This window comes from Sceloporus undulatus, chromosome 1, assembly GCF_019175285.1.
Source record: "Sceloporus undulatus isolate JIND9_A2432 ecotype Alabama chromosome 1, SceUnd_v1.1, whole genome shotgun sequence".
Classification (NCBI taxonomy): domain Eukaryota; kingdom Metazoa; phylum Chordata; class Lepidosauria; order Squamata; family Phrynosomatidae; genus Sceloporus; species Sceloporus undulatus.
Genome location: NC_056522.1, coordinates 10,043,430 through 10,056,154, shown reverse-complemented (window position 1 = coordinate 10,056,154; position 12,725 = coordinate 10,043,430). Strand labels below are relative to the sequence as shown.

At 42.1% G+C, this 12,725-nt stretch overlaps 1 protein-coding gene across 2 annotated transcripts in view; it reads right to left on the bottom strand.

Moving 5' to 3' along the window:
- XPO1 (exportin 1) overlaps positions 1-12,054 on the bottom strand; it is a 50,790-nt gene extending 38,736 nt beyond the window's left edge. Inside the window, exons 1-3 of one of the 2 annotated variants that reach the window (XM_042447468.1) lie at positions 10,653-12,054; positions 4,281-4,412; positions 1,703-1,804 (exon numbers count right to left, since the gene is read on the bottom strand). In XM_042447468.1, the coding sequence (XP_042303402.1) occupies positions 1,703-1,804; positions 4,281-4,406 (228 nt within the window). In that variant the 5' untranslated portion in view covers positions 4,407-4,412; positions 10,653-12,054. Of the gene's footprint in view, positions 1-533; positions 598-1,702; positions 1,805-4,280; positions 4,413-10,652 lie in introns of those variants that run through there. The other variant, XM_042447474.1, reaches the window with a different exon arrangement.
- Between the last annotated feature and the right edge of the window lie 671 nt (positions 12,055-12,725).

The following is a 12,725-nucleotide window of genomic DNA, read 5'->3' as shown; positions in this document are numbered from 1 at the left end:
GCATGAAGAGGAAGAATTTGCTTTTCTCTTCTATGAGGAATATACACACACAACATGGACAACAGACCTAACACAGAAGGGAAGGAGAACAATCAAATGCCACTGTGACCATCATTTCCTGCTTGATAGTATGTTAGAGATTATTCTATTTTAATATTATTATTTCTAAAATTAATATGCTTGTGCTGTGACGATTCAAAGCCTATTAGTCTTGTGAAGAGTTGTCAGGATATAATGCAAAACTTTATCCTCTATATATTATTGCCCTCCACCAGATATTTCTGCTTATCTCTATTTGCCCCCCCCCCCCCCGGTCTCAAAAATTATATATATGATATAACCATGCTACAAAAGATGGGACAGAAACAGCCAATTAATGAAAAATTGTAGACAATGATCCCTGTGGCAGAAATTATTATGGGACACTTATACTATGTACCAAACCCATTCCCTCCCACCACCCAAGAAACCAAAACAAAGAAAAAAAGCAATTGATGAACAGAATTCAGTTAAAGGGAATCAAAAGGGTAGACCTTGTGGAGGCCTGCCGTCAAAGCCTAGCTGTGTCAGTTGCACAGGAAGACACCCCTTTTCTTCCTATTACAAGCAATCAACATAATGGAACATTATGATTAATATCAGGTAGTGTTAACAGCTTTAAGAAAAAAAAATGACTGCATAAAAGCCAAATGTCATAGTGCATAAATTTAGCACCAAATCATTTGCAATTTATGTAAATTGAAGAATTCTTTACCTGTTGCTTTCTTTCTGTTCCTCTAATCATCTCATTTTTCACAAGACAAATTTGAGTTTTAAAAAATACTGTTGATAAATCAACTTAAACATTAGTAATGTCTGTGAGTATAAAAAGCAAAGTTTACCAGGCAAGCAAACAGGCAAACATGGTTACTTAAATTTAGCACTTTGAGGAAGTTCTTAACTTTGTCCTAACTTTACAAAGCCTTCTTTTTAAAAAAAAAAAAAAAGGATTAAAAGACTTTCATAAATGTCATCCAAATTCTGGAGAAACTCATTGGAGCATAGCTATATACTATCTAGTTGCAAGGCAAGCCAAGATGTGTGTATGTTCAAAGAATGTGGCCATGTACAAATTTCAATGGTATGATAACCACTTTCACATGTTCTACAACTTGTAACTAAACCTTCAGAAGTTGTACAGCAAAAACATAACTACAGAAGGCTGAACAATCTCCACTTTACCTAATACCTACCCTAATTATAGGACTTTATTAACTGTACTGCACACAAGTACAGATTGTATCTAACTGAAGAAAGTGTTTGGGGTGCCTACCCTGTTTTAAACTGTACAGAATAATACCAGTCTTTCAAAAAAATTGAGGAACATATTTTGTCCTCTGTTATGTGTACTGGCTCTCATCAACAGTGAAAAAATGAAAGCCATACACTTTATCTAAAGACATGATATTGCTACAAAATTTTATAATACTCAAATCTGTTCATACTACAACCAGAATTTTTATACAAATCCCAAGTGACCCACAATTTTACAAGAAAAAGTGACAACTTCATGGAAACTCTGTGTGATAGTACAGGATCAGACTAAAGTAGTCTGAAAGCAAACAAAAAAAAGTTAAACAAATGCTAAATCTAAAAATGGAGATACCTTCCTCAAAGCCTGAGTGGAAGAAAGACAGAAATCAGTTAAACATCATGCACTTACTTTGGTGTTCATGTTTTGTGAAAACTCCAAAATAGTATCAACTCTTGTCCATGCATCAGGGTGTTCCTTTAAGTGAGTCAAAACCTCCTGTGCCATCCTTTGCTAGATATGGGGACAAATAATTAACAGCTGTCAAAATAGCTTTTGTAAATGACTCACAACAATGTTTTCCCATTTTAGATAGCTGAGGTGCTTTTGCTGGAGAAAAAAATAATAATGCATATTTCTCTTCCAAACCTCTCCCCACAAAAATTTACTCCCATAGTGCTCTTACAAGAGCACACGTTTCACTGTCAGTTACTGATATAGGCGTGCTTGCTATTTGGAAAGATGCAGTGACTCAAGCAGGAATCACAGAAAACATCTTCTGAAGGTGGGTTAATTTTTCTGCTTATTTGCATCAGAAGTGGCTGAATAACCCCAACACCACTTGTTCACAACTTGCAGCAAACTGTGCCCAACAGAAAGAGTGAAGGCCTGAGCAATGAATCACGCAGGGGCACAGTGGGCAACATGAACTGCAGATGGCATTTTGGCCACACCACAATCTTCAATTATTTCTCTCTTACACAGTGCAACAGCTATTCTTTCACTGTCCACCACTGCACCCTACCATATAGCTTGAGAATTACTGGTGCAGTAGTTAAATGCACCTTTGATGGTAAGTGAAATTTAACAACAACAACAAAATTTATTTCTATGCCGCTTTTCCGCAGTGATCAAAGTAGTGTACATAGTAAAATTATTAAAACATAAAATTAAAACCACATTATATTAATTACAATATACAATTAAAATCCAATTCATAGGGGTATGTAAGTGAGAGGGAGAAATTTAGGCAGTTTGTGTCTTTATCATGAATTCTCCAGTTAGGATAGAAGCAAGATCAATATACAACAGTGAGCCTCTCATGACCAGCCAGTATTTCAAAATTTTAAACTCTAATCTACTTACTTTTAAGATACAGAAAAAGCACAGACATACTTCACAGCCGCTTATTTACCCCAGGCAATAACTAAATCTAGTATCAAGAAACTGTCATTTATCTTAAAAGATTCCTTGTATAAAAATTAAACACAGTAACAGAAGAACACATGAAAGAAATACACAACACCATTACTGTGGCAGTTTTGACGATAGAAAGTCTAAATCTTTTGAAATTGGATCAACTTTGATAAACAGAGGCACCTGGCAAATACATATACATTTATATAAACTATTCAAATGGCACTAGTAATCTGATCAACTTCCAAGGCATGATAAAACTATATGAAATTGCCACCACAGCAGATTGCTGTCAAACAACACACAAAGTCTGGAACCAAAATGTGCAAGGTGGGGAAACCATTGGTGTGTGTGTGTGAAGTAACTGGCCCCAGTTCAAGTTGGAGTATATAATGCCAAATAACTTTCTGTGGATGACACTGTATGATCTTAATCACAGCCCAGTGTATACTTTTTTACTGCTTTGAAGAATGGTGCAGTCTTAATTTCTAGACTGTGACCCCCCCCACCCCTGCTTCCTGCTAGCCATGAGTATTTGAAACAGGAGGGAAGCAAACATTGATGGAAGGAAATGCTTTTGTAACACACATCTTTCCCAAACATAAATAATGGCTCCAAAGCCATCACACTTTTAAGTAACAATTAATTTATAACTAAATTCATTTCCAATTCTGTTTTAAGAAACCCTCCCCCAATACACAACCAACAAAACCACTCTGACGTAAGATGAAATGGGACAGAGAAACTGGCCCCACCAGCACGTTCAAGTCTACTGTACTGTAATTTTCTTTTCTCTCCCCAACCTCTGTTATATCAAACTAGAGTGCAAAATGAGGCCACTGGAGAAAAGGCAGCAACGGTTTAGACACAGTTCAGAGATACAGGAACTGGGGAAAAAACAATGTGAAGACAGGGAGACTCAAGCAAAAGTATGCGTAAACACAGACAAGAGATAGGAAGAATGATTGTATTGTGGCAGTTTTGGGAAGTTTCTAGAACAGAAATAATGCTTTTTGATCAGACAGCACTTGGACTGGTAGCCACTAGAATCAGATTGGATACATTAAACTTAAGAAGATTAATATCAAAATTAAAGTTTTATAAAGTGTGGGACTGTATAGAACTTGGAAGAACCCACACTATTTAAAAAATGAACTATATATGTGTTTTCAAGAGTGGAACAAACATAGATGACCTATCATCAAAGTCTAAGTAAGCATAAGCTATTTGCCTTCCAGTTACCTGTATCATCGTAAAATCAATTCTGAAAGGGGATGTAGGGACAGGAGCAGATCATTTTATTCAGGTACCCTGGCTAAAGGATGAATGCTAAGTAAAATTTAGACAAATTATCCTTTTATCTTTCTGCTACTAGTATGTGTATCAGATCAGAAACCAATGAAGTATTTTTCATAGTAACTTTTGTATTTCTGTTTGGTTAGAATAAATCTTCCAGAGCTGCCTCATGGCAAATCTAGCTTTACCAGTGTATAGAAAGACACCATTTCTTCTCTATAGCCAAATCTCTGGCACAGAGAATCACATGTTTCTGATTTCCAAATGAATACTCTACCTGGGCTCCTTCTCCATGATACAAGCAGTTCACCACATTATCCAACAGATTTATATCCAATTTCTGGTTGAAATCCAGCAGCTGTCGCGCTGCATGGTCTGCTAACATTGTCATAATTGCTGGCATAGATTACTGAAATATTAAAGAGAGAAATGAAGTTTTAAAAAAATCATTTAACTATGCAATCTCAGAAATTTAATCAGTTGAAACATATACACACTACATACACTCAACCAGGTATTTTACAAAGCTATCTACATTTTAACACCTATTAATAGTGGTATCTGACTTTGATTTTCCCTTAGCCAACATATTCTGTATGTGATCCTTTGTATCCACGGATTCTGCATCCACAGATTCAACCAACCATGGCTTGATAATATGTTTGACCCCCTCCCCCCAAACTAAACCTTGTACTGATATTTTATATAAGGGATACCATTTTCCTATACCACTGTATATAATGAGACTTGATCACACACAGATTTTGGTATCCATGGGGGTGGGTTTCCTGGAATCAAACCCCAGAGAATAACAAGGACCCACTGTATTAGCAAGTAACAATATGAACTACACAAACAATGGCCAGAAGAACCAAATTAAACTTTACATCACCTACAGATTTTTCAAGAGGTTTTTTTTTGGGGGGGGGGGGGAGAGGACAGGACATATACACACCAACTGTTACATATTAAGCCTATCATTTTTCACTAATTGTGAAGTGAGAGCATTACTCATACAAAGTCTTTAATATTTCATCATTGCTTTGAACAGGACATGTGAATTTTAGTATCTAACTGCACATGAAAAAATCCAGTTCAAATAATAAACATAAAACAATCCTGTATGCGAAACAACACCATGTTGAAGCCACTGCAAATCTTATGAAGTTGACCAACCGTTGGTTGCTTTCTGATACTGTTGCAGTTTCACTGCAGTTCCTCACACTTTTAAGTCTTCACTAGCCTAAATACGTAAACACTGGCCCAAAGTGAGCAGGCACTCAAAACTCTGATCAAACAACTAAACTGTAAAGGTTAACATACACTTTAATATATTGTACTCTTCCATTCAGAAAGATTAATACCCTCATGATGGCCCCAATGATTCAACTGTGCAATGCTACAATAATGGGAATGAGGATAGATAGCTTCAGTGTGTTCATTTTTCTACCTGGGGCCCTCCAGGTCTGGTACAGTGCCAAAGAACAACAAGAAAACGAGGGGACTAGAAATGCATTTCTAGTTTTGAACTAGTTTTCTAGATTTTAAAAAAAATATTAAACAGTGTCTAAGGACACAATAATCTACTTAAAAGGTTAAGGGATGCTCCTGGAAACTTCCAGGAAAGCCAATACCCCTATTTGCCAGGTGGCCAGTCCATGGAAGTGATGGGGTTGCCCATCCTGGCTTCAACAGTAAAGTCAATGGATTTATTCCAAAGTTGAATGTATATACAACTGCAATATGGATTTGTCACAAAGTACTACATTTCTACTTAGAATACATAATTATAACTAAACAAGGTAACTGACCAGGACAGTTTTTACAGGGCTGAGGATGGCCCTTGGAATTGGCAAAAGTGGTAAACTAAGGAAGCAATCTTATGTTCATTCATTTCAGAAAAGGCTCCACTGAATTCAACAGGGCTAAACTTACACAGGATTTGAATATACATTCAAATCAGCTTTGTGATGACAAACACAACATGTCTACTATTAGAAATAGAGTCAAGCTTACTGCAAGGAAAAATGTCCCACATACAAAAAATGAAGTTCACTTAGCAGGGTTTGGCATAACTGGCTCCTCCAGTTGTCCAGTTACATATTAATCATATTCAGAAAAGAACATAAGACTTGTCAATGTTCAGTTGCACACTAACTCTTAAGTATCACAAAACTGCTTTCTATGCTTGGCCACCCATCTCCTTCTTCTACCATCAAGTCTTTGTGACTGAAGAGTTAAACAGGCAAGCTTTCAAGTATCATCCTCATGCAACTTTCACCTCTCTCCCTAAGAAAAATCTTCCTTTTACAAACATTACTGCATCGCAACATTATCAGGTGCTGAACTCTATAACTGTCTTCTAAGTTTCACCAATGAAGAAAAAGCACTGACACTCGTGATCTCTTTAAAGTGACCTCAAGTGCAGAAAAAAGACAAGTGCTCATGAAGCTTATTATGTATAACTGCTACAACTAATGGTTAAGTGCCAGTATCTCCCTTCTACCTGGAAATAAGCAGACAATGGAACATTTCAACAGAAAATGGAAAATGAGAGAAATAAAGTCAATCTAGCAGGACTTGGAGAATGATTTACTATAGCACAAACTACATGGATATCAATCCACTCCTTCAGATGGGGAACCTTAAAGATGCTGCTGGATTCCTTCACCTCCACCCTCCATTTTATGCTGAAAGAGAACACATGCTTCTCTTTGAAAGCCCTGAAACATTCCTGACTTAAAAACTCCACATGGCAGCCTTACCCAATGTGGCATCCTCCACATGGCTTGTACTACTTCCATCAGCCAGCATGGTTAACTGCCAGGGATAATACCAAATTTAGCCTGATGCATTTAGAAGTTATCACATTAGGGAAGGCTGGCAGAGGGGAAATGACAAGCTTGAAAGAACCTGGGAGGTTTAACTTTTAAGTAACCTTAAACAACCCAAGTTATTATTATACAGGAACTGTGCCTAGACATCAGTAGAGGAAATATTCCTGGGGATTCAGAGCAGCTTTCCACGTTTTCAGGCTTAGAACAAATTAGAATATTACAACATATACACTCATCCCTCCATATTTGCAGCTTTGATTATTCACGTATTTTATTAATATGTTCTCTCTAGGAATATCTACCTCCTCGAGTGCAACTCTATGGTCATCTTTAACTAAAAGTTGCACTGAAAGACCTAGAGATTCCTAGAGAGAACCCTCTACTAGATATTTGTAGCTCCTCCAGTGCAGTTCAGTATCTGTCGGACGTTGACCACAGAGTTGCACTGGAGGACCTAGAGATTCCTAGAGAGGTGTCCTCTCAGGTAAAAATGTGGTGTTTTTGTTATTTGTGGTTTTTCCATATTCACGGGGGTCTTGTGCCACTAACCCTAGTGAATATGGAGGGACAAGTGTGTTATGAGTGGTCAAGAATCAAAAATATCACTCAGGACAGCTTGGTATTTAAGCAAACAATTTGCTTGAGATCTTCATATGTGGGGCTGATTGGGGTAAATTGTAGGGGTGAAGAGGAAAGATGATGTAAAAATTCACCTCCACTACATTTATTTAAAGTCTGTTACATTTATATTTTTTACTCATTTATTTTTATATCTTTTTTATTTAACCTTTTGTATAGAGTTCTTATACAGAGTTATACAAATGTTTCAGAGAGAGAGAGAGAGAGAGAGAGAGAGAGAGAGAGAGAGGGCTCTGTGGCCCTTCCACTTTCATTTCCCCACTGACTTCATAGAGTCCAACCCCATTCTGCCATGCAGGAACTCACAATCAAAGCATTCCTGACATATGGCCATCCAGCCTCTGTTACCTCACCATCAAACTCTTGCCAAAGTCCCACATCAGGGCTGCCTGTAAAAAGCTTTTCAGGAAAACCACACGCAAATTATTGGGGGTGGGATATTATAGGTCTTGAAGCCTCCCCTTCTCACTAATGTTTCCTGGAAACAAGGCATAACCTTCCTTCCCATTGAGGAAAGAAAAAACACGAATGAATTAAAAAAGCCATTCTGAAATCCTTTTTAAGGGATACGTAGCATAAACCAATGCAACAAGGCACACATTCAAAGGCTACACCCACCCACCCACTGGAAAGGCCTCGGCTGCCGCCCTTCGCCGATCAGGAGCCACACTGCAGAACACGCAACACCCGCGGCTCCTACTACGGACACACAACTAACCAACCCATCTGCAGAAGTTGAAGGGAACTAACAGGCCAAACCATCTAACAACAACCTCCCCCCGCCCCTGACCCAGTCCTGGGAGAAGAGGGAAGAAAGAAGCAGGGCGAGGGCGCTTTAAGGGGGATTTCTGTGCCTTCTCCTTCCAAGCGGCAGCAGCAAAGAGCAGCTGGGCCACTGCAACCCCTCCTTCCCTCTCTGCTTTCTATACAGGGGCCCCCACGTGATCCAGGCGACGTTTCAATACTGCTGCTGCTGCTGCTGCACATAGAAAGAGACACACACACACACACAAATATTTCTGGAAACTTCCACTCCTAATAATTCACGGATTAGGCGGCTCCTTTGCTCCACGAAGGTGCCAGCCTCCTGCCTTGAGGTCCCCCCAACACACACCTGTGAGGGAAAACCCTCCTCCTAGTCTCCCACCAACCCACCCACATCACACACACCCCAGGCCCCATAACAGTCCCACGCTTCGGCCCAGGTTGACTGCAACACACAGGCCTTCCCTTTCCCCACCACTAGATAGATAGATAGATAGATAGATAGAGAGTGCAAAGGAGGGAAAGGGTTTCTCTTTCCCCCATAACCTTATTTTATATATGTATATATGGGGAAAGGGGTTCTTTTTCTCCCTTCATTCATGCGCACACACAAACATGTATAGGGAAGGAGGGAAAGGCCTTTATGACTTTATTTATGTATACGTATTTGTATATCTATGGGGAAAGGGCTCCTCTTTTCCCCATTCTCCATGACTTTATTTGTGTGTGTGTATGCACACACACATATAGATGTATGGGGAAAAGGCTTCTTTCTCTTCCTTCCCCATTACTATATATATGCACACATATATGAGGAAGGAGAGAAAGGGCTTGTTTCCCCATGAGTTTATTTGTGTGTTTGTATGCACAGACACATATATATGTATGAGGAAAGGACTTTTTTCTCCACTTTCCCATTACTATACACAAACCCCATGTATGTCTATACACACACACACCCAGACACATGTATGAGGAAAGGGCTTCTTTCTCTCCCTTCCCCATTACTACACATATATGTATATTTAGAGAGAGAGATGGGAAAGGGGGAAAAAAGAAACCCTTTCTTTCTTTCCCCCCATATATATGTGTGTGTTTGTGTGCATAGTAATGGAGGAGGGGAACAGATAAGTCTTACCCATATATATATGTGTGTGTGTGTGTATAAAATTAAGGGGGAAAGAAAAATCCCCTTTCTTCATACATGTGTGTATGAACACATATGGGGAAGGAGGGAAAGGGCCTTCTTTTTCCCCTTCCATTTCTCTCTCTCTCTCTATTTATATATGGGGAAGGGGTGAAAGTGAAGCCCCTGGGTGGGGTGTTTCCACCTAACCTAGAAGCATGGCGAGGAGGATGGCCCTACATGTGGATTATAAGGCTATCTATCTATCTATCTATCTACTTATCTATCTCTGAAGGCCTTTTCTTCCTGCGGTTCCTCCCAGCAGCACATTGCCTTATTATCATTTCCTTTCAAACTCAGGCAGGCGCCAAACCAAGGCCCCACAAGAAAGGACCTCCTTTTCCCAGCCTCCTTCCTGCAAGCGCACACCAACAACCGCCCCTCGCTTCTTTTAACCTCCTCCACGAGGCTCCAACCACAGACCTACCTCCCCCCCCCAAAGGGCTTAGCCCCGGACTTTGTCCTCTTCCCAAACACCCCCCACTTCCCTTCAATCCCCCCTCGCCCTGGGAAGTGAATCAGGAGCAACCTTAACCACCACGTTATCAGGCTTAGGCCCAAACATCAACAAGGGTCCCTTCCCAAAGGCTTCCCACTTTGGGGCCCCCAACTGCTCCCCTCCTTGCCCCAAAATATTGTAGCCTCTTCGCAGCCTTTGTCTTCCCCTCCCTCCCTCTCTCCATATATATATATATATATATATATATATATATATATATACACACACACACACATACATATGTATGCACACTCACCCTATATATGTGTGTGTTTATATATACATACACATGTATACACACTTATATACGTGTGTGTGTATATATATATATGTGTGTGTGTGTGTGTGTGTGTATATATATATAAAGTGTGGACCCTCTTCTCTCTCTCTCTCTATATATATATATATAATGAGAGAGACTGGATCACATCTATAAAGTGGATTTCTTGTAGGGAGTAAAGTCCTGTAATGACTTCTTGGAAAGCGGTAAGAAATGATTTCTTACAGAGAGGCAAGAAACAATGTCTTGGAAGGAGGCAAGAATGGAGGAAAGGCCTGATTTCTTGGAAGGAGGGGTGAGAGATGATTCCTTCTTTTAGGGAGGAAAGGTATGGGGTTCTCCTTCTAATTCCTGCAAGGAACCACCTCCTTCCCTCCCTCCCTCTTTCTTTCCCTCGTGGAAGGAAATAAGGCCCCATGCACTGAAAACAACTCATCACTTACCTAATGGAGTAGTATCACAGCTACTTCTTCTAGAGAGGGAGCAGCAGAGTCACAATACACACACAAAAGTAACAAAAACCCAAAGGAGGAGACCTAGAAGAAGGGGCTGGGATGCTGGGGGGCCCGAGGAGGAGGAGGAGGAGGGGTGTGTGGGGTGTGTGTGAAAACAAAAAGGCCTGCCCCAGCTTCCCTTCCTTCCTTCCTCAAGCCTTTCCCAAGAGACACACAAACACACGCGGAAAAGAGAGGGGTATCTGCCTCTGGGTTTCCTTTCCTTTCCAAAGTCTGGTTTCATTCAAAGAAACAGCCGCCGACACCAGACTCTCTCTCTCTCTCTCTCTCTCAAACTTTTTGACTCAGCCAGGATTGACTACCAAAGAAAGGGAGGAGGAGGAGGAGGAGGGCACAAGGGGAGAGGTGTAAAGTAGAGCAAGGGGCAAAGAGCCACAAGAGGAGTCGCAGACCCCCTCCCACAAGGCCAGGCTTCGGCGACCATTCAGGCCCAACGAGCCCCCTCCCACCCCCCAAAAGGGAAGAAAGAGGCGGGAAAAAGGGGGCTCTGTGTTTTAAGATGAAGCCAGATAGAGGGCTTCCTTCGCAGAGGAGGAGGAGGAGGAAGAGAGGGAAGGGAAGCTCCACCCGCTTCTCTCTCCCGCTCTTTCCCTTAAAAAGACCAGCTTCGGAGGGACCTCCTGCCTCTCGCTCTCTCTCTCTCTCACACACACACACACACACACACAACACACACTCAATGTGTGTCTGTCAACAGCACTCTAGAGGGACTCTAGGGAGATGTTGCTTTTGGCTTTGGAAAGAGAAGTTGAGGAAATAGACAAAAACTGGGGGGGAAAGAAAGGGGGGGGGGGGCTACAACACACAAAACCCCACAAGAGTCCCCCAAGAGAGAGAAAAGAAGAAGGTGGAGTGGGGGCTACGCAACCACACAACTCCACAAGGCGCACACGCCCCTCGGAAGATGCTCAGAGACCAGGAACCTAAAATAGAAGGCACAACAAACGCCACAACCGACACACTCACAACCTACACACTCAGGAAAGCCACGCAACGAACACACACACGCGCTTTTCTCCCAGAAGGGTCTGTGGCTGGGGAGGCCTCCCTACACACTTCTTTCAGTCACACACACAAACGCACAGCCTCCATAACTGTTGGCGCACCCCTCTCTCTCTCACAGACACACACACACACCTGGTTGTGTTGTTGTTGTTGCGTGTTTGAAAAAGCCTGCAAAAGCCCACTCCTGCGCTTTCGATTGCAGCCGCCCCCTCCACACACACAAGGCAACGCAACGCAACACACACAACCCCCCTCCGCCTCCTCTGCCCTCAAACGACGAGGGCTTCTCTTCCTCCTCCTCCTCCTTTCCCCCTCACTCTCTCTCTCTCTCTCCCTCCTCCTCCTCCTCCCTGCCTTTCCCTGTCCCCTTTTTTCGTGGCGGCGGCGGAGGCGCTGCTGCTGCTGCTGTGCTTCTTCCCCTCCTTCTTCCGCTCCTCCTCCTCCTCCTCTTAGTGCCACAGACTCGGAACCGGCTCAAACCGGTTCAGACTGGGAGATTCCATCTCGGTTTAGTTTTCAGCCCATGGCGCCTCGGAGCGTGCGGGAGGGGGCGGGGCCTCGCCGCCTTCCCTCCTCCTCCTCCTCCGCCCCCCTCCTTCCCAAAACCGCCCTCTTTCCTGATTGGCTCCCACGCCGAAGGGATGGTGAATAAATTACAAGGAAGAAAAAGCATCACCGCTCCCCCCTTCAACACATATACGGCACCGCCAATGGATCCAGACTTCTCATTGGTCGGCACGGATGCCTGTCTTGGCTTTTCCCCGGGAAAACACAAGTCAGGCGTCCCTGTTGGCCAATGAGAAGCCTGGATCCGTTTTTCTGCCTCTTTTCCTCAGGAAAAGACAAGACAGGCATCCCTGCCAACCAATGAGAAGCCTGGATCCGTTTTCAGCCTCAAGGTGGTGTTGTATCTGTTGGGGTGATGCTTTTTCCCCGAGCAAGCCCCACCCCTCTTCGTTCCCCCTCTCCCTCCCTCCCTCCATCTATCTTCAGAGC